The sequence below is a fragment of the Lolium rigidum genome, chromosome 7, assembly GCF_022539505.1.
Source record: "Lolium rigidum isolate FL_2022 chromosome 7, APGP_CSIRO_Lrig_0.1, whole genome shotgun sequence".
Taxonomy (NCBI): domain Eukaryota; kingdom Viridiplantae; phylum Streptophyta; class Magnoliopsida; order Poales; family Poaceae; genus Lolium; species Lolium rigidum.
This window is the reverse complement of record NC_061514.1, coordinates 313,464,091-313,486,796: the sequence shown is the minus strand read 5'-3', so window position 1 is coordinate 313,486,796 and position 22,706 is coordinate 313,464,091. Positions and strand designations below refer to the sequence as shown.

The 22,706-nt window shown below is 44.1% G+C and overlaps 1 protein-coding gene across 1 annotated transcript; it reads right to left on the bottom strand.

Annotated features, from left to right (window-relative positions):
• Positions 1–6,089: 6,089 nt before the first annotated feature.
• On the bottom strand, positions 6,090–9,325 carry LOC124671962 (elongation factor 1-alpha). The gene is made up of 3 exons (XM_047208273.1): positions 9,197–9,325; positions 7,729–8,212; positions 6,090–7,188 (listed from the first exon to the last, which is right to left on the bottom strand). The coding sequence occupies exons 2-3, from the start codon at positions 8,188–8,190 to the stop codon at positions 6,307–6,309; spliced, it is 1,344 nt and encodes a 447-aa protein (XP_047064229.1). The 5' UTR covers positions 8,191–8,212; positions 9,197–9,325; the 3' UTR covers positions 6,090–6,306.
• Positions 9,326–22,706: the final 13,381 nt, after the last annotated feature.

Genomic DNA, 22,706 nt, shown 5'->3' with positions numbered 1-22,706 from the left:
AGGCATAAATGGTGTATCAAAGGAACAAGAAGGCTAAAGGAGACCCCCCACTTCAACAACAATCGAAAAGGGGTCTACAGAAGAAATCCGGTCTGTCACCCGGTTGGACCGGGCTCCAGACCGGCTGGTCCGGCGTGCGGTCCGGTTGACCGGGCGCCAACCGGGCTGCAAACCAACGCCTGAAGAATTTGGTTTGCCGCCCGGTCAGCCGGCCTCCAGACCGGCGAGTCCGGCGTACGGTCCGGTCGACCGGGCGCCAACCGGGCGCCAACCGGAGGAGCTCCTGGACGAAGAAAAAGAGGATCTGGCCCAGCATCCGATCACAACCGGCTGGTCTGGTCACTGGTCCGGTCTGACCGGACTCCAGACCGGACAGTCCGGTCACTGGTCCGGTTGACCGGGTTTGACGAGAAGAAAGCTGAGGTGGCAAGTGACCAACGGCCATATTTCAAAGAACACTATAAATAGGCCTTCTCCTACCTCAGAACACTTAGGCACTACACTACAAACTGTTCTTGAGCTCTCTCTCTCTTACTCCATTACTAGAAATACCAAAAGCCTCCGATCTCCCTCCTCCTCCACCCAAACTCAAATCCCTCCGGGGAATCACTAGAGGAGGACCCGATCTACTGTTCTACCAAGCCAAATCTCATTCCCCCTTGTATTTATCGAGAAGCTTGCTTCCTAGGGTTCCTTGGAAACCCTAGGTGGGCAAGAGGAGTCCGGAAGCATCCGGGCTGTGGATTTGCTTGCGGGCAAGATTGTGAAGGTTTGGAGGCTACCTCAAAGTCTACCACAAGTGAGTGAGCTATTCCTTCGTGGGATAGGCTCCGGAGAATAGGGTGAGCCTTCGTGGCGTGGGGAATCCTTCGTGGGACCTCCACCCCTCCAAACGTGACGTACCTTCTTGCAAAGGAAGGGAACACGGGAATACATCCTCGTCTCCGCGTGCTATCGGTTATCTCTAACCGAACTCCTTACTTGTGATTTAATCGCTCGAGAGAGCCTTCGTGCTCGAGTTAGTTGTATCCTCATATAGGTTGCCTCACCTAGTTTGCATTAGGCTCACCTTTATATTCCGCAAAGCCTAATATTGCAAAGAAAGAATTAAAATCTGTAGAAACCTATTCACCCCCCCCTCTAGGTTTACCATCTCTATACTTTCACCATTAAACCAAGCCAAAAGAGTCATACAATATCATTTCACCACACAAAGTCAAGCTAGTACCAAAGAAAACAAGATGCAATTGTTGAAGTAAGTGCTCAAACATGATCAAGTAAGGGTAGGGTTTAAGAAGGGGTTTTAGAAGAGTAGAATGATCCTTTATGGTAGTAGAATGAAAATACCGATCACTCCATTATATTTTAGGAAACTAAAAATACATATTAGAAACCTTTTATAAAATTTTGACGTCACCCAAAATAAGGGTAAGCTATTTGGAAATTAGTTTGAGCCCAAAATAATTTTGGAACCCTTTTTATGCTACCATGACCGGAAGTGATCATAGCCCCTTGAGAACCAAAGGTGTAAGGCAAGATCATAAGAATTAAAATTTTGAGTTAGCAAAATAAAGAGTTTTTGTATTTTGTCAAAAACTTCAAATAATTTTGAAGGGGTGAGGCTAAGGTCATATAAGAGTAACCATAGCTTCACTATTTTTCTTGAGACTAGAATATGTGAGTTGAGGTACTTATGGGAAAACACCAATCAAAAGTGACATAAGGTTTTAGGTAGTGGTAGAAAAGTCTCCAAGGCCACACATGTGTTTTATTCAGTGAGTTGCTAACTTGTTTTACTACTAGAGGTGTTGTTCTTTGAGGTAGCTCAAGACAAATTTTCGACAAGCACAACAAGATAATTCCTCTACCAGCAGATCAAGGCATTTCATTCACACAGATCAAGGCAATTCATCTAATTAATCTTTAGAAAAAGTTTTTGTTCCCCCTGATTTTTGCACTAAGGATAACTAAACAAGGTTGCAAAAGTTGGGGTGTGACAGCTTGCTCCGCCCGCGCGATTGCTGCTTGGCCGCGTTGCTAGTTGATATCGCGCCGCCTGCTGTGTTCGTCCGCCGCGCGCGGCGCCTGCAGCGACGAGTTTGGTCAGCGGTGCATAATTTTAACAAAGCAGCCATAAATCGCCGGCTGGAGGTGGTTGTACGGATGGCGGTGCTGGAGGAGCGGTGAGAAATCCGTTCAGTTTTGCGCATGTAAACTGTCTTTGGGTTTGTATTAATAGAGGTCGAGTGTTAAACTATTCGGGCGCCTGAAAAAGTTTTTTGGGTTGGACGGCGAGTTTAGTCTCTGTTCTGCGCCACTTTCAACCTGAACCCATAAATCGGCCGAAAAAATACGTTTTCGGCGTGATTTACGGGCTCAGCTAGAGATGCTCTAACAATAGTCAAGCTCTTCAGCCTTCAGCCATTTCTTCGTCAGTATTCCTCATCATCTTGGCACTCTCTACTAGATTGGGTTTCGGCTTACCCGAGTACGAGGTTAAGTTCTCAGCCATTTTAATTATTTGCGCCTCCAAATTACGTTACGGTCTGGAAGAACATGCACATTTGTTTTTAGTCCAACAGCTTGATTGGTCAAATAAGTTTTAACTGTGCACAGAGGTATTATTTTGCTCGCTGCTCGGTCCATTGAGTTTTAACCTTTTCACAAAGGTATTATTCTGCTCGGTCTAAGCACTGAAAAAAGATTTTTTCAGTTTCATCAATAGTTGGGTGATTACAGTTGGTGGTTCTATTGTTGTTGCTATAATTGTTTGAGCACTTGCCGGATTAGTAAAAGGATTTTTCTAACTTGAGTCATAATTTTGACTCCTTGAAGCAATTGAAAATATTATGAGCAATAAAATTAATTTAGAATTTCTTCCTTACCTTTAATAGTGCCTATTAGCTCATAAAATTTTGTTGAAGACCTTTATTATTTTCTTCCGTGATGAAGTTTACCTTTCTCGATTGATATTTTCACATGGCATGGGGCATGGTTCTCTTGCATATCATTGAAGAGTTTCTTAGCAATTGTTGCTTCTTTTCCCATGAAGGTTCATTTTGCGCGAGTGTCAAGCATAGATTTCCAAAGAGGGTGTAAATAATTATAAAATAAAATGCTTAACCATTCCTCCATCCCATTGAGGCAGTTTCTTATGGCATCTTTTATTATTTTTCATACAAGTGTTAGTGGCTTCTGGTATTCCTTCATACAACTTGTAGCATTAGAATTCAAGTGCATAATTTTTCAAGACAAGAAATATTTAGTCTTGAATGCACTAAATCAATTTTCCTAAGAGGTAATTGTTCTTTTAGGTGATGCAAACAACCACTCTTTACATTTCCTCTCGCTGAAAAAGGGAATAAGCACAACTTAACTGCATCAGGGTAAACATCTTACATGTAATGATTCAAGGGGGCGAAATGGATCAAAGTGAAGCTCTCTTCCTTTGTTTCTCCTTCCTCTACTTTCGTATCTCTTGTGCGACGTTCCGTGGTTTTCGATCTTCTTCCTTTACAAAAATTGCTTATGTTGATAAGGCAAAGGTGGCGACGTGTGTATGAGCATGCCTGCCCATACCGCATGTTGTTAAAGCTTCCATTTCGCTTGGAGGAATTCCCTTCGATTGGAAAGTTACATATTTTCCTTCCAATCACCCCATTATATATGTCTTTTCATCTTCCTTACAATGTGTAGTACCTAGAAGTCATACAAGAATACATGGTTTATTTGTTTTCTATAAATATTTGTTAGTGAAGAGGCAAAAACCATTAAACTAGTAGTGAAACCACTAAAAGATACATCGGAAACATATATATAATAGAGTTCTCACTAGATGGCTGATTCAGGCAAAAGCATCCAAAACACTACTTTGTCACCTACACCACATAAACGATAAGGGTAGCCACCGAGAAGAGACACAAAAACAATCACAAAGTTGTCACAACTAAGAACCACAAAATAGAGTTATGGCAAACAAGAACATTGCGGAGTTTGCCACTTCCAACGATGATTACTTGTGTGTACCTATTTCTCAACCTCCTATTACAAAACTAATTTGGTGTTTCTATTTGTGAAGATGCATGTATGCATTTTATACCTTTAACGAGCTTTGTGACATGATGCACATACGATGTAAGTAAAATTGCAAGCGGGATGGACACGAGACTACAGAAAATCCCCTCTTAACCGGCGCATCTTTTGGATGGCAGAAGCTGAAGTTGCCTGCAAAAATGTTTTGGCCGGTGGATGAGCATTTCCAGCATCCAACAAGGACGGCGCACATATTTTCGCCGTGGTTAATTGCATATCGATGGATAAGGTCATGCCTGGTGGCAGACAAGTTCGATGCTACGTAGTGGCTCGGTTGAGCAAGGGATACATTTAGTGTTGCTCGTCCAACCAAACGAAAACCGGACGACCAAAAATGCTTCAAAAGCTACCATTCCAAGTGGACTATCTTCATCTCTACAATTATGGCCGAGATACTTGGCGGAAGAATATGTATATGTTCTTTTTAGATCATCCCGATCAAGCTCATCGAGATCACCCCTCATAATGGTATGGAGTTCCAACTGACTCAAATAAAGTTCAAAGAAATGTAAAATAAAACCACCGACATGTTTAACGTATGAAATGGGGGCTCTCCATGCATCATCCATCACCGTGTAAAGGACTAATATCTGAGTAGTAATCCCGTAGGTAATGTGTCCCTTCTCTAGTTCCGTCGTCATCTTAGCCAAAACAAAATTACTTGAAAATTGTTCTTACATCCTCCCTATTTTTGTATGAAGATAAAAATATTATAGTATGTGCATGGAAGATTTCCTAAAAGGTAGAAGTAGAGCTCCCCCTAGCACATTACTTCACACTTGAACAAAATGAGAGGAGCGGTCGATCAGGGTGATGCCAAATATGTCTTTTGTGGGAATAATGCAATCAAATACCCGTAAACCCTAAAGATGACGATCAATTTGTGTGGAAGCTCAGTGTCATTGTCCTTTGTCAGGGCTCCTTAGCGTATCAAGCGTTCTTCCATAGACGAAGTTTTTTCATGGGTACAAATGAGGTGTGGTTTAACAAACACTTTTGTCTGAAAATATATATTGGTTTGGCTGGCTATGACATCAACCTCATTGGCCCTTCCTCGAGACCCGAACTATATCCCACATTCCCACCTAGTGATTGATTGTTCCTGCTCCAACGGTCCAATCAGGTGTGGCATGACAACTCTACTCTCCCTGCAAAATCTTCAATACTACGGTTAACATCATCTTGAGGCAGATTTGGCTGGACAAGAATGAACGTGTTTCTAGCGTGAGGCAGACCCCACTCACTTTGTAACCAAGAATCTTGGAGGAAAGACATGAAATCATTTTGGCTCATAGAGGTATGCATGAGAGAGGAATAACATACTGCAGTTACTACTGGAAACAACACAAATGTTTCTGAAAGATGTGATGCAAATAAGCTCGTGTACGAATTTGGCATGCTTTACACAGATAGGAGATTTGGAAGCTTAGCATGCCTGTTGTTGCGTTGACATGGCAGGCTACATCCAGAATGATAAGTGGCAAACGAGTTCAACACACAGTATAACAGTCCAACATTACAAACGAGTAAAGTTGTGTAGATTTTTGCAGACAAAAGAAAAAATCAGTTCTTGCACAATGAATCATACGAAAGTACGTTTCAGCAGGAAAACAAGCTACTTTAAACAATAATCTATCAGCACAGAAAACATATAGCAGAGTACTGGCTACTGCAACTAAAGATTTAAGATGCCAAGTTCATAACTAGCAAGTTACTGGTGAACTGCAACTACGGATAGATATTTGAAGGTGGAGAGTAGTTTATAGCAGGTCAAGATTTAAGATGAAAGCTAGAGATAAGTGGCTAGTTACTATCGAAAATGCAATGCATACATATCCTAAGTTGCAGTAGAAAGTTGCCAACTTAAGTTAAATACTGGGCAACTGAAACTTCCGAGATAAGATGCAAAGTTGCCAGCCAGTTGAGATAAGCTACCAAGCTACTACCCTAAATGCAAGGCTAAATATAAGAACAGAACAGCAAACTAATGCAAATAATAAGACTCAAAACTGCGGAGTATATAAAGGGGTAGCAACTTTAATCGAACATAGCATGATATTGTTCCACCAACACAAACGAAAGATAGAATGATAACAGCACGAAGGCTGCTCAACAGACATAACCAAAACAGTTTTCAACTCAGCTAACAAGACTACCATCACCACATACCGCCACAACCACAGGTGTGGCAGTGGACAACCACCAGGGATCTTCTCATTTCTTCTTGGCAGCAGCCTTGGTCACCTTGGCTCCAGTGGGGTCCTTCTTCTCCACGCTCTTGATCACACCAACAGCAACAGTCTGCCTCATGTCACGCACAGCAAAGCGACCAAGAGGAGGGTACTGCGCGAAGGTCTCCACCACCATGGGCTTGGTGGGAATCATCTTCACGAAACCAGCATCACCGTTCTTGAGGAACTTGGGGAAGGCCTCAATCTCCTTACCAGATCGCCTGTCAACCTTGGTCTGGATCTCAGAGAACTTGACGGCGATGTGGGAGGTGTGGCAGTCCAGCACTGGGGCGTAGCCGTTGCCGATCTGACCAGGGTGGTTCATGATGATGACCTGGGCAACGAAGCTGGCAGCCTCCTTGGCGGGGTCGTCCTTGGCATTGGAGGCCACGTACCCACGCTTGATATCCTTCACAGCAACATTCTTGACGTTGAAGCCAACATTGTCACCTGGCCCAGCCTCAAGCATAGACTCGTGGTGCATCTCCACAGACTTGACCTCAGTGGTCAGCCCAGTTGGGCCAAAGGTGACGAGCTGGCCAGGCTTGATCACACCTGTCTCAACACGCCCCACCGGCACAGTTCCAATGCCACCAATCTTGTAAACGTCCTGGAGGGGAAGACGCAGGGGCTTGTCCGAGGGCCTCTTGGGCTCATTGATCTGGTCAAGAGCCTCAAGGAGGGTGGGGCCCTTGTACCAGTCAAGGTTGGTGGACCTCTCAATCATGTTGTCACCCTCAAACCCAGAGATGGGGACAAATGGGACCTTGTCAGGGTTGTAGCCGACCTTCTTCAGGTATGAGGAGACTTCCTTCACGATTTCCTCGTAACGGCCCTTGGAGTACTTGGGGGTGGTGGCATCCATCTACAAAGAACAGAACAAGCACATTAGTTTCAAAGATAGTGCTGCTTACTACTTAAGGCATGTATAAGAACGAAATAAATAGAAACGAACAGGCAGCACATGCTTGTGAAAAAAAGAACAGCAGAACAATTAGAACAAATGTAAAAGACGTATTTGTTACAATAGAAGGAATTAATTAGCAGAACAAACTAAAAGAACAACTGCATGGATTGTAATAGAAGTAGAACTGGCATATTCCTGCAATCTTACAAGACAACTGAAAACAGACAGTCTAGTCTATTCAGAGTAGGACATCTCAGTGAACAACAGACTTAACAGCCAAACAATGTGTAACAGTAATGAAATGTGAAACACTACATACAGATCATGTTCACTAGAAACAAGCATCAACATCATGAGGCAAAAGAAAACAATTCAGGGACTACTTAATAAATAGCATCAAGATCATGCAGCAAGTTTGAACAAAGTTAAAGACTAGTATAACACAGGTGGCATCACGTAGCTTGAGGGACAAACACAGGTTGAACAAACAAAGTATACCTTGTTGCAGCAGCAGATCATCTGCTTCACTCCAAGGGTGAAAGCAAGGAGAGCGTGCTCACGGGTCTGGCCATCCTTGGAGATACCAGCCTCAAAACCACCAGTGGTGGAGTCAATGATAAGCACAGCACAATCAGCCTGGGAGGTACCAGTGATCATGTTCTTGATGAAGTCACGGTGACCAGGAGCATCAATGACGGTGCAGGAGTACTTGGTGGTCTCAAACTTCCACAGGGCAATATCGATGGTGATACCCCTCTCACGCTCGGCCTTGAGCTTGTCAAGCACCCATGCGTACTTGAAGGACCTCTTGTTCATCTCAGCAGCTTCCTTCTCGAACCTCTCGATCACACGCTTGTCAATGCCTCCAAGCTTGTAGATCAGGTGACCAGTGGTCGTGGACTTGCCGGAGTCGACATGTCCAATGACCACAATGCTGATGTGAATCTTCTCCTTCCCCATGGCTGCTGGAGCAGTTAACTAACTGCATAAACAATCAAAAATTAGTACAGAACACAATTGAACATCAATAAAAGCGAACAGAACATCTGTCGGTCAACAATTGACTCAACAGGTAAAGGCAGAACACAACTGATGTGAGAAAAGTAGAACAACATGTCAAGTATGTAAGCAGTGCTAGTAAAAACATGTGAAAAACAGAATCACAACTAAAACATGGATATACAGGTGGGTGCTAACAGTATTAGGATAACCCTATGTCCAGAATACCATGTCATGTAGCCAAGCTGATCTAATCCGAGTAAACAAGATTAGCAGGCAAGGCAAATACTCAACAAGGTAATTCAGGATCAGAGCAAAGTGGAGATGCAAGGAACGTCAACAGACGCACCCAATAGGAATCGAACCTATATCAGAAGGCCCCGCATGGAGGCCTTCAGTCTTTACCATTAGACAATGGGCACTCATTGCATCTCCAAATTGCTACCACGCAAACAGTACAGCAACGAACTCTAAACTAGGAGGAACCAACTTGCAGATAGCAAGCTCTAATTTAACAACATGAATAAGAAAAACTCTACTACGATTACCAGTTACAGCAGAATTATTTAACAGATCTGACAAGGATAAACCATAAACTGGTGAGGCATGTTTAATTCAATTTTAATAAGATGTTTAACCGTGAATCGAGGCATATATGAATAGATCTACCCATGACGACCGCTAAGATATAAGATCGGCACCATGGTACCAATTAACAACGAAAACCACGGTGAAACCGTGGAAATCTGAGAGGCTAAGCTACCGGTTGAACAAATCCAAGCGATAGGCTCGAAATCCAACCAAGCAGAGCAAGCAAAACTAGTCGATCTAGATAACCAGTTCATACGACAAAGCTCAGATACCAAACAAAGCAGATCTACCAGATACATGCGCTCGATCTATCCATCTACAGACGAGGAGAAGGCACACAAACGAAACCAGAATCGGGACGGCGAGGATGGGTTACCTCGCTTGAACTCCCGAGAGGACGAAGAGGTCGAAGCAGCAGCGGCGGCGGGCGGGGGTGGAGTGGAGGAGGATGAGGGATGGTTCCGTCGCCCCTCTTTATATAGGCGGGCACGGGCGGGGCTAGGGTTTATCTGCGGCCGCCGCCGCCTCTCGGCTCTCGATCGCTGGACGGACGGCTGTGATTGTGGCGCCTCGTGGTTTCGTAGCCACTGCTCTTTCGAGGTTTCGTGGCGCCTGCGTTTCGCCCTGGTTGGCCGGAAAGGGAAATGAGGCCTGGGCTGGTCTCGCTACGCTGCAGTTGAACGAAATGGCCAAGCTCCTGGCCCGGCCAGACTGTTTCTGGGTAAGCATCTTTCACCACAAGAAGATAAGGGCAGCGCGACGCATTTCGGAAGCCCAAAAATGGTCGCGAGTGTCCGTTTGCATCGCCCCGCGGACATATTTTGTCCGCTCGTCCGTTTGCGTCTGGGTGTGCTCCCATCGGGGCGGCCCATTTTTTGAATTGCAACATAGTACAAACATTAAAAGTAGTACATAAAAATGCATAAAAACTATACAAAGTAGATCTATAGGCCTAGACTACTTGCTTCCTGACGGGCCGGCACCGTCGTTGCGTCGCTCCGTCGCCTGCTTCTCCGCCGCCTCCCGCGCGGCCGCTATGGCTCGGTGCGCCGCCGCGTCCTCTTGCGAGCACTCGCTCCGGCCTCGCGTTGGCGGCCTCGTCCTTGAGCGTCTCGAAAGACTCGACGAGGGCCCGGCCGCTCCGCCGCCCTCTCCTCCGGCGTCGGCGCATCAGGGTCATCGGATGACCAAGATATCTCCGAGTCGGAGTCCTCGGCTGCAGCGGCAGCCGCGAGCCTGCGCTGTTCCAGCTCGGCGTCCAACGCCGCGTGGCCCGCCAGCTCCTCCTCTGCTTCTTGCGCCGCGAGTGCCAGGGCCACGGCGTCCCTGACCGGGTCGAGGAGGTCGCTCGTGCTGTCGTCAGAGTCGAACTCCTCGGAGGAGCTCGACGCCGGAGGAGGTGGAGTGGGAGGTGAAGGTGGAGGTGGAGGCGCGGCAGCCTGGCCGCGTCTGGCGCTGCTCATGGTGGATCTGCTTGAGAGGAAGCGGCGCTACGGCAGCGGCGGCTAGGGTTTGTGGGGAGGAGGTGCTCATGGTGACCCCTGTATATATAGCGCGGAGGCAGGGCGACGGCCACGCCACGCGTGGCATCGCCATTACTACGTGCGCAGAGGTAGGCGACGGCCGCGAGCCACGCGAGGCATCGCCATTAACGCGGCCGCAGACTGCCGAAGCGACGCCTCGGTGCCAGTACTGGCGGAGAAGACGCATCGACGCTGCGCACGCTCGCGGAAGCCGAGGTACTTCATTAACGCGGCCCTGCAAAGGCTGCAGCGCGCCGCCCGGAAGTAATGCCGCGGAAGACGAAACAGTTGTGCCGCTGCCAGGCGGGCCCGTGCGAGGACCGAGCGGACATTTTCCGCGACCGCCGAGTGTACATTTCCGGTCACGGTGGACACAAACGGTCGCTCAGCGTCCGTTTGCGTCGCGCCGCTGGAGATGCACTAATACACAGATCTTTGGTTGGATCCTGGTTTTTTATACTATTATATTGGAGTTGATCGTAGGTCGTACAACGCGTTTGATGAAGGAGATTGAGAGCATCCATACCGTCGATCTATATTCTGATGTCACACAGATTCCACCACACAAAAAAGGAAGTTATAAAAAAGGAATGGATAAAGAATAAGTGTAGAACCAAAAATCTGGGACTTGATGATAGGCAATTCCGTCGCCAAATATTCCTCGCGCTAGAAAAAAGGAGACGCTGCGGGTAGTTATTGGATGCGCATGGATTTAATCCCTCGTTGGTTGGCTGTGTGGCTGGCCTTGAAACAAGGAGATGCATGCACAGTTCAAAAAAAAGGAGATGCATGCAAGGAATGAGTGGGAGCAATATTAACTGTGTTGGCTATTAAATAGGGGCACCTCCGGGTAAAAATTAAGGTGCATAACTCTTCTTAATCGGTGTGCTGCAAATTTTACGCCTTAAGCTACAAGACGGAGGGAGTTTGTCGCTCGTCCTTCATCCCCACATGCAGTCCCTCCGACGACCTAACCCCAGCCCGTGTTCTCCTTCGAGGCTGAGCATGACTTCGCCGACCTCTACCCTCCCCTTCCCCGGACGAACATCATTTCCATGTCCCGCTTCCGCCATTATAGGACTGCTTCGAGCCTCGAGTCAGTAGCTGCATTGGTCGATGCGAGATATCAAAATAGTGAGAGATTTAGGGCCCTGGCGAGCTTCGCCATCGCCTACCATTGGCGGCGCCAGGTTATTCCCCTGTATTCACGTGATTACCAAAGATTTCGAGCAATTTTTCTTTAGTACTACTCATATGGCCCGTGGCACATACAACGGTCCAGTAATCCAAACCAATCCTGGTTTGCTCACGCACAGAAGCCACGTAACGCATCGCTCGGATGAACTCCACGAAGCCACAACGCATAGGCGGGCGGCGGCAACCCTAGGCGAAGCGACCCGGCGGGAAGCAGAGCTGTCGACCGGCGGCGGCGACGATAGGCAAAAAGCGGCAGGCCGGCAGCCTGCAGGGGACCTCTACGGTGCGGCATCAAGGGCCAGGATTGGGGTTACCTCTTATTCGCATGATCTCTCCTATTCCCTTCAGATTTTGCAATTTGTATGCCTGCATCAGATTAGCACTTAGGAGTATTGCAATACTATATTAGTTGTTTGTAAGTTTGTAAGTTGCAAACGTCCAGCCTATTTGTGTGTTATTGACTAATTTAGGTGTAAACATCCAACCTAGACTACCAATTGCCGCTAGATGGGAGCTCGTAATTGACTAATTTTCTTGTAATTTAGATGAAGAAAAAGGGTGCTGCTATCAGTAGCCTATTTGCGTTGTGGGATAAAGCTTCAAAAGCAAAGAAGGTGAAGCGGAGAGCAACGGTACAACCCAACCTTAATTATAGAAGATGATGAAGCAACTAATGAAGATGATGAACAAACACAAGCAGATTTGGAGGGACTCGAACATGATCTTGGCATGCGGATTTCCATATCGAGGTATGCTGTCAATGACCAAGATAGTAAGGAGTTACTTGAACAATTGTTGTAGTATTGATAATTATTATAGATTTATGGTCTTAAAATTATGTACTGTTACTTGAAAGTTTTTGTTATACTGCTACTGAAATTATGGCCACATGTCTTATAGATAGCGTTTGTTTTTTTCTCATAGTGCTTTGAGATTTTTTTTTTTGCAACGAATACACAGTGTCCATTTCCTGGAGCCGCCACTGGCCTACCCAGACCAATTCAACGCCGCCGACATCATCTCTTACTACCAGAACAACGTCGCCATCCTCCTCTAGGACCTATACCAGCAGGTTAATTCCCACCATCTAATTCTACCTTTGGTTATGGCGATTGAGTTTTGTGTTTGCAGTTTAAGGGTCTCACAGTTTAATTGTGGGTGATTTGTGAATGAAAGGCTTGGCTGTTTTTAAGGTCGGCTTCATCCTAGACTTATAGCCTAGATGTGTTCAGACTTTTGTGCATATACTGCTTGGTTTGGTAGTGATCGTAGTTCTGCACAATTCTGTTTAGAAAATTCTCACATATTTATGGATCCACGTGGGCGTATGTTATTTTGATGAAAATTGTAATCCGCCTGAACGTTTGAAATCCCGTTAGTATGGCGAACATAGTACATCAGCATGGTCGTAGCTGGCATGGAGATTTCTGGCTAGATAAGTGCAGTTAGCAGAACCATGTGATTGCAGAGAAGCCAGTTCACTACTGATATGTTTAATTAAGCCTGCAATCATTCTATTATAGAAGGTGATTCCTTAATTTCTAACCTTGTGGTACAATGTTTACAAAGATCGGAATTTCTTGGTAACATAACATTTGTACAATGCAAGCATGTGCAGAAAAAAAAAATCGTTATGTGTACTTATGTATATTTATTTTCAGGTGGATCTATCTTTCTGATACTACAACAAGCTAGACAATAAATCCCTCTTCCGGGCGCTGTGGTATCTTCAGTCAATGCAGAAGCTGAGCCACCAAGATAAAAGTCCATACCTTGCCCCATGAAGATGGTTCTTTGAAGATTCTGGTACCTGCTGTCTCTATGTGTTGTTTTCACTCCTCATTTAGGCTTCCTCGACCATCTAGACATTAAATACAATATGCTCACATGCACGGACATGGTGCTTTTGCTCCTGGGCGCAGATGCTCCCTTTATTTAAAACTAGTATAAATGCCCGTGCGTTGCCACGGGTCCTTAAATTTTATTTCTTAATGCACATATATAATTCACAACTCACTATGAGAATTCAGAACAAATCAAGGTTGTCATAATGTACTACAACATGGTAATACCGAACGCAATAACAAGACTTCATTGTTGTGCATCTGCGTGGTTTCATGTTCTAGGTCTTCTTGTTACTCTTCCGCGGTAGTTCCATAAATGTGTTCTAAACCGTCATAATTGTCAACTCAATAACCTCTCTTTTTGGATGTATTATTGTCTCACAAAGCATGGGTGCTGCAAACACAGGTTTAACTGAAGTAATACTTTTTTTCCTTATATTAGTCCAAACAACACTCATAAATATCCAGAGACAACCTTGAATTACAGCGTTTGTGTCAAACATACAAAATGAGCTTAGCAAATCTTCGATAATGACCTGGGTAAAAAATTCCATCGTCAGGCCAGTGGTGTCGATGCTGATATTTTTAGGCAGCGATATATCCGCATAAGAGCTGGAGAGTATTTATATGAGGATGAGAGTAAGAATACCTTCCATACATGAATATGACCGATGTTACTCTTTGTAATATTATAAAAAAGGCATGTGAACTTGTGAAGGGTATTTTAGAATACTCAAATACACGATGATAGTCTTGGTTACGACAAAAAAAGCTCTTCTCTTATATACGAGTTGTATAAATATTACTCCCTCTGTTCCATTCTATATTGCATATTGTTTTTTGGCACGGAAATTAGCGTAAGAGTATTTTTTACACAAGACCCCTAGCTAAACGATTTGAGATCAACATAAAATTTGGGAAATCCATATCTTCCTTACTTACCATAACAATTTTGGGAGCTGGACGATTTGGGAGCTGAACGGGGAGGGGGTAATTAAAAAAAGCTAAGTTACAACTTTATATTCTGAAACAAATGCCAAAAATCTATAGGCACTATAGAAAGGAACGGAGGGAGTATTATAAGAGGAGAGTACTACAAATAGACAAATAAATAGCCATCGGTCATGCACTCCAAGTGGTGTGTCGCACTAAAGGCTATATTCTAGATTTTTTCTCGAATAACTATATGTCTTATATTTAGGAACGGACTGGGCATTTTTTAAGTCATAGAGAAGTTTATTAATGAAAATAGTATTTTAAAAAATAAAATAGAAAAACATGTGTTGTTTAGTTTCACATGCCACCGAGAGATCAGCCTGGTGCTAGCGGCGATCATGCTTTTTCTTTCGAGAATTAAGGAGGATAATAAATCCCCACCACTTGTTATATTATTCGAGGTGACTTGGCAGTCATACCATCCGTACAAAGTGGGAAAGAGGGGTGCATGGGGGTTAGAGCACAAAACATAGCAGCAGACAGGAGGAAACTATGAAGAGTGTCTAGCCATCTGCGGTCATGGATCTTGTATCTCCACCTCCAGATAGCAAGATCATCCCCAGCCCTACGGAGCACATTGCTCGTCGTGGAGGTCTTCGCATTGAAGACAGTCATGCTTTATGCTGAATGTGTTTACTTCTATCCGATTTTCAACGAGCCTACAAATCCCGTTTAATCGCAGAGCTATGCTTCATGCCAGTCTTTCCTTGCCCATTTAATCCATAATCCAATTGATACAGGGCAGCCAAACACAAGGGGGACTATAATTCCCTCGGAATCGTAATTATTATAATTTTTGACCAATCAATGGTGATGCTTTTTGTTGATTCCTTGCCGGTATTCCAGGCATCTACCGACGTATATGAACCGGTATGACTCAATGTAGGCAGCAAAGTGGGACTATTCAGTCAAAATCCAGTAGACGAAGGAGCGGAGAGAAAACGAATTGCTCAACTAAGTTTTTTTTTGCCCAACCACCTAGACGCAGGCGATCTATCTAGAAAAACCTCAATTCGTTATATCCATAGAACAATGTGTGAAGATGGCGGCGTTACCAGACCTGTGCAGGCGTGCAACTGATCTCAATTGATGTGTGTGGCTGGACGTGGAGGATATTTGGAGCAGCAGCAGGCACTCCGAGATAGCCGATGTGCAGCGGCAGCAGCCAGCAGGCACTTCGAGATAGACACGTGCAACACATGTCTCATAAACCAACCAATGCTTTTTACATACAAATCAAACTCGATAAATCCGAAAACCGCAAGAAAAATAAAATTGACGATCTTAACAAAAAAAATTAAAGACACCGGAGGGAAAGATTACTTGCGATTATTATTATAGAGGATTTCATGAGTTGATTTGTGAGTAAAAGTGTCATGTATCTTAAGTCTATCTTGAAAATAATAAAGAGACCGGAGGGAAAGAATCCTTTGGCTATTTTATTATAAGATTTCGTGAGATCAAACCCAGGTGGCAGTCTAGTTACCATTCCGGCTATGCCACAGTTATTAAGTCTATCTTCAAAAGAACAATTGCAAGCCTAAACTTGAAAATGCTTAAATAAATAACAAGGTCGTTGATGAATTCAACCCCAAAAAGCTGCATGATTGGTATGCAAGCAGTCAAGCCACTCAAACCAAACAAGCGATATGTGGGTGATGATGTAGGGATTCGTTGCATAGAAAACAAAAAATTTCCTACCGCGAGAACGCAATCCAAGCCAAGATGCAATCTAGAAGACGGGAGCAACGAGGGGATGATCGAGACTCACCCTTGAAGATTTCCAAAGCCTATAAGAGTAGGCTCTTATTGCTGCGGTAGACGATCACTTGCCTCTTGCAAAAGCGCGTAGAAGATCTTGATCACGGTGCCACGATCGGGCAGCACCTCCGTACTCGGTCACACGTTCGGTGTTGATGAAGACGACGTCCTTCTCCCCGTTCCAGCGGGCAGCGGAAGTAGTAGCTCCTCCTTGAATCCGGCAGCACGACGGCGTGGTGGCGGTGGTGGTGGAGAACTCCCGCGGAGCTTCGCTAAGCGTGCGGGAGTGGTGGAGGAGAGAGGGGGCGGCTAGGGTTTGGGAGAGGGGGGTGCCGGCCACTATAGGGTGCGGCCATCTTGTGGTCTTGGGGTGGCCGGCCCCCTCCCCTTGGCCCCTCATTATATAGGTGGAACCCCCAAGTGTTGGACTACAAGTCTTCGAATAAGACCCCTACCCAAAACCTTCCATGTAGTAGGGAAACCTACCCAAGGTGGGACTCCCACTTGAGGTGGGATTCCCCCCTTCCATGTGGGGGGTGCCCGGCCCCCTTAGGTGGAGTCCACCTTGGACTCCCCCACTAGGGTTGGCCGGCCATGGGAGGTGGAGTCCCTTCGGGACTCCGCCTTCCAAATTGATTTCTTCCGGACTTTTCTAGAACCTTCTAGAACCTTCCATAAAATCTTCCGGATCATTTTAAATCTTATAAAATGACTTCCTATATATGAATCTTATTCTCCGGACCATTCCGGAACTCCTCGTGATGTCCGGGATCCCATCCGGGACTTCGAACAATACTTCGAACTCCATTCCATATTCAAGTTCTACCATTTCAACATCAAACCTTAAGTGTGTCACCCTACGGTTCGCGAACTATGTGGACATGGTTGAGTACTCTCTCCGACCAATAACCAATAGCGGGATCCGGAGATCCATAATGGCTCCCACATATTCAACGATGACTTTAGTGATCGAATGAACCATACACATACGATACCAATTCCCTTTGTCACGCGATATTTTACTCGTCCAGAGGTTTGATCATCGGTATCACTCTATACCTTGTTCAACCTCGTCTCCCGACAAGTACTCTTTACTCGTACCGTGGTATGTGGTCTCTTATGAACTTATTCATATGCTTCCAAGACATTAGACGACATTCCACCGAGAGGGCCCAGAGTATATCTATCCGTCATCGGGATGGATAAATCCCACTGTTGATCCATATGCCTCAACTCATACTTTCCGCATACTTAATCCCATCTTTATAACCACCCATTTACGCAGTGGCGTTTGATGTAATCAAAGTACCTTTCCGGTATAAGTGATTTACATGATCTCATGGTCATAAGGACTAGGTAACTATGTATCGAAAGGTTATAGCAAATAACTTAATGACGTGATCTTATGCTACGCTTAATTGGGTGTGTCCATTACATCATTCATACAATGATATAACCTTGTTATTAATAACATCCAATGTTCATGATTATGAAACTAATCATCCATTAATCAACAAGCTAGTTAAGAGGCATACTAGGGACTCTTTGTTGTTTACATATCACACATGTATCAATGTTTCGGTTAATACAATTATAGCATGGTATATAAACATTTATCATAAACATAAAGATATATAATAACCACTTTTATTATTGCCTCTTGGGCATATCTCCAACAGGTCTCCCACTTACACTAGAGTCAATAATCTAGATTACATTGTAATGTACCTAACACCCATGGCATTCTGGTGTTGGTCATGCTTTGCCCTAGGGAGAGCTTTAGTCAACGGATCTGCTACATTCAGATCAGTGTGTACTTTGCAAATCTTTACTTCTCCATCTTCGATGTACTCGTGAATCGAGTGATTACGCAGCTTGATATGCTTCAGCCTCTTGTGTGACCTTGGTTCTTGTGCATTGGCGATGGCACCCATGTTGTCACAGTAGATGACTACTGGGTCCAATGCACTAGGAACCACACCGAGCTCTACAATGAACCTCTTCATCCATACCGCTTCTGATGAAGCCTCTGAAGCCGCTATGTACTATGATTCTGTTGAAGACTTCGCCACCGTGCACTGCTTCGAGCTTGCCCAGCTTACTGCAGCACCATTCAATATAAACACGTACCCAGACTGTGACTTAGAGTCATCGGGATCGGTGTTCCAACTTGCATCGGTGTAACTTGTTACAACGAGCTCTTGGTCACCTCCATAACAAAGAAACATATCCTTAGTTCTTTTCAAGTACTTCAGGATATTCTTGACCGCTGTCCGATGTTCCATCCCTGGATCACTTTGATATCTGCTAGTCAAACTAACAGCATGTGCAATATCCGGTCTACTACATAGCATGGCATACATAATAGAGCCTACTGCCGAAGCATAGGGGATCTGACTCATCCTTTCTCTTTCTTCTGCCGTAGCCGGTCCTTGAGTCTTACTCAAGACCTTGCCTGGTAACATAGGTAAGAACCCTTTCTTACTTTCGTCCATTCTAAACTTCTTTAGAATCTTGTCCGAGTATGTACTCTGTGATAGCCCTATTAGGCGTCTTGATCTATCTCTATAAATCTTGATGCCTAATATGTACGATGCTTCACCAAGGTCTTTCATTGAAAAACTATTATTCAAATAACCTTTTACACTGCTTAATAGTTCTATATCATTCCCAATTAATAATATGTCATCTACATATAATATCAGGAATGCTACAGAGCTTCCACTCACTTTCTTGTAAATACAGGCCTCTCCATGACACTGTATAAACCCGAAGTCTTTGATCACCTTATCAAAGCGTCGGTTCCAACTTCTCGATGCTTGCTTCAGTCCATAGATTGAACGCTAAAGTTTGCATACTTTGTCAGTATTTTTAGGATTGACAAAACCTTTGGGTTGTACCATATACAACTCTTCCTCAATGTCTCCATTAAGGAACGCCGTTTTGACATCCATCTGCCAAATCTCATAATCGAAAAATGCAGCTATTGCTAACAAAATCCTCACAGATTTTAACTTCGCTACAGGTGAGAAAGTCTCATCGTAGTCAACTCCTTGAATTTGTCGGAAACCCTTTGCGATAAGTCGAGCTTTATAGACAGTAATATTACCATCAGCATCCGTTTTTTTCTTGAAGATCCATTTATTCTCGACAGCCTTGCGGCTATCAGGTAAGTCTACCAAAGTCCACACTTTGTTATCATACATGGATCCCATTTCGGATTTCATGGCTTCTTGCCATTTGTTGGAATCTGGGCTCATCATCGCTTCTTCATACATCGCAGGGTCCTCATCATTGTTGTCCACAATCATGATATTTAGACAAGGATTATATCAATCAGGAGTGGCACGTTCCCTTGTCGATCTACGAGGTTCAGTAGTTTCCTCGTTCGAAGTTTCATGATCATTATCATTAGCTTCCTCTGTTGCCGGTGTAGGCGGTACAGGAACAGTTTTCGGTGCATCGCGCTACTCGATCAACGAGTAAAGATTCATCAATCTCATCGAGTTCTACTTTTCTTCCAAGTCACTTCTTTATCGAGAAATTCTTTCTCAAGAAAGGTTCCGTTCTTAGCAACAAAGATTTTGCCTTCGGATCCGTGATAGAAAGTGTACCCTATAGTTTCCTTAGGGTATCCTATGAAGACGCATTTCTCCGCTTTGGGTTCTAGCTTGTCCGGTTGTAACTTCTTTACATAGGCTTCGCAACCCCAAACTTTAAGGAACGACAGACTTAGGTTTCTTATTAAACCATAATTCATACGGTGTCGTTTCTACGGATTTTGATGGTGCTCTATTTAAAGTGAATGCGGCTGTCTCTAATGCATAACTCCAAAATGATAACGGCAAATCGGTAAGAGACATCATAGAACGAACCATATCTAAGAGAGTTCGATTACGACGTTCGGACACACCGTTTCGTTGTGGTGTTCCCGGCGGTGTCAATTGTGAAAGTATTCCGTATTTCTTTAAATGCATGCTAAACTCATAACTCAGATATTCACCTCCACGATCAGATCGTAGAAATTTAATCTTCTTGTTACGTTGATTTTCTACTTCACTTTGGAATTCCTTAAACTTCTCGAAAGTTTCGAATTTATGTTTCATGAAATAGATATACCCATATCTACTCAGATCATCTGTGAAGGTTAGAACATAACGATAACCACCGCGCAATGCTACACTCATTGGTCCGCACACATCGGTATGTATGATTTCCAATAAGTCTGTAGCTCGCTCCATCATACCAGAAAATGGAGTCTTAGTCATTTTTCCCATTAGACATGCTTCGCATCTATCAAGTGACTCAAAGTCAAGTGATTCAAGTAATCCATCGGTATGGAGTTTCTTCATGCGTTTCACTCCAATATGACCAAGACGACAGTGCCACATATAAGTAGAATTATCATTCAATTTAATTCACTTAGCATCAATGTTATGTATGTGTGTATCACTACTATCGAGATCTAACAGAAATAAGCCATTCTTTTCAGGTGCTCGACCATAAAAGATAATATTCATAAAAATAGAACAACCATTATTCTTAGACTTGAATGAATAACCGTCTTGCATTAAACAAGATCCAGATATAATGTTCATGCTCAACGCAGGTACAAAATAACAATTATTTAGGCTTAAAACTAATCCCGAAGGTAGATGTAGAGGAAGTGTGCCTACAACGATCACATCGACTTTGGATCCGTTTCCAACGCGCATCGTCACTTCATCTTTCAGTAGTCTTCGTTTATTCTTTAGTTCCTGTTTCGAGTTACAAATATGAGCAACCGAACCTGTATCAAATACCCAGGTACTAGTACGAGAACCAGTGAGATAAACATCTATAACATGTATATCAGATATACCTTCTTTCTTCTTCTTGACAAGGCCGCTCTTCGGATCAGCCGGATACTTGGAGCAATTACGCTTCCGGTGTCCCTTCTCCTTGCGAGTAATAGCACTCCAGCATCAGGCTTAGGGCCGTTCTTAGGTTTCATAGGAGGCATGGCAGCTTTCTTGCCACCCTTCTTTAATTTTCCCTTAGACTTGCCCTGTTTCTTGAAACTGGTGGTCTTGTTGACCATCAACACTTGGTGCTCTTTCTTAATCTCAATCTCAGCAGCTTTTAGCATTTCAAAGAGTTCAGGTAACTCTTTGTTCATGTTCTGCATATTGTAGTTCATCACAAAGTTCTTGTAACTTGGTGGCAGTGATTGAAGGACACGATTAATCCCCAGTCTGTTAGGAATCACTATTCCCAAGTCACTGAGTTTCTTCGCATGCCCGGTCATGGCGAGCATGTGCTCACTAACGGAGCTGCCTTCTTCCATCATGCAGATGAAGTGTTTCGATGCTTCATAGCATTCCACGGCCGCATGAGTTTCAAATATAGCTTTCAGCTCATTGACCAACTCATGAGGATCGTGGTGCTCAAAACGTTTTTGAAGATCGGCTTCCAGATTGCACAGGATGGCACACTGAACTTGAGAGTACCGAGTTTTCCAAGTCGCGTAAACATTCTTTACTTCATCGGTTTCAATTTCTGCAGGAGGGTCACCTAGCGGTGCATCAAGCAAATATTGCAGATTTCCGCCAGAGAGGAAGATCCTCACATGACGGAACCAGTCGGTGAAGTTGCTACCGTTGCTCTTAAGCTTTTCTTTCTCTAGGAACTGGTTAAAATTGATTGGGGACGTCATCTCTACAACATATATTTGCAATAGTTTAGACTAAGTTTATGACAAATTGAGTTCAAATTTTAATTCAACATAATTAAAAATCTAGGTGAACTCCCACTCAAAACAATATCCCTCGCATTGTCTTAGTGATCACACGAACCAAATCCACCACACCTAAGTCCGATCATCACGAGACAAGGTATAATTTCAATGGCGAACACTCAAAGTGTTCATCATATCAATCATATGATTCATGCTCTACCTTTCGGTATCACGTGTTCCGAGACCATGTCTGTACATGCTAGGCTCGTCAAGGCCACCTTAGTATCCGCATGTGCAAAAATGGCTTGCACCCGTTGTATGCACTTGTTGATTCTATCACACCCGATCATCACGAGATGCTTCGAAACGACAAGTCTTGGCAACGGTGCTACTATGGATGAACACTTTATTATCTTGATATTTTAGTGAGGGATCATCTTATAATGCTACCGTCGTGATCTAAGCAAAATAAGATGCATAAAAGGATTAACATCACATGCAGTTCATATGTGATATGATATGGCCCTTTTGTCTTTGCGCCTTTGATCTTCATCTCCAAAGCACGGACATGATCTCCATCATCTTCGGGCATGATCTCCATCATCGTCGGCGTAGCGTCAAGGTCAATGGCGCCGTCTTCATGGTTGTTCACCTCATGTAGCAACTATTACAACTACTTTGAAATACTACTCAACATGAAATTTAAAGACAACCATAAGGCTCCTGCCGGTTGCCACAATACAATAATGATCACCTCATACATATTCATCATCACATTATGGCCATATCACATCACCAAACCCTGCAAAAACAAGTTAGACGTCTCTAATTTGGTTTGCATATTTTACG

Bases quoted from the DNA above. Each gene is read 5' to 3' on its own strand.
- LOC124671962 (XM_047208273.1), bottom strand. From the start codon at position 8,190: ATGGGGAAGGAGAAGATTCACATCAGCATTGTGGTCATTGGACATGTC. The intron at 7,189-7,728 runs GTATACTTTGTT...TGTTCTTTGTAG, and splicing joins TGATCTGCTGCTGCAACAAG to ATGGATGCCACCACCCCCAA.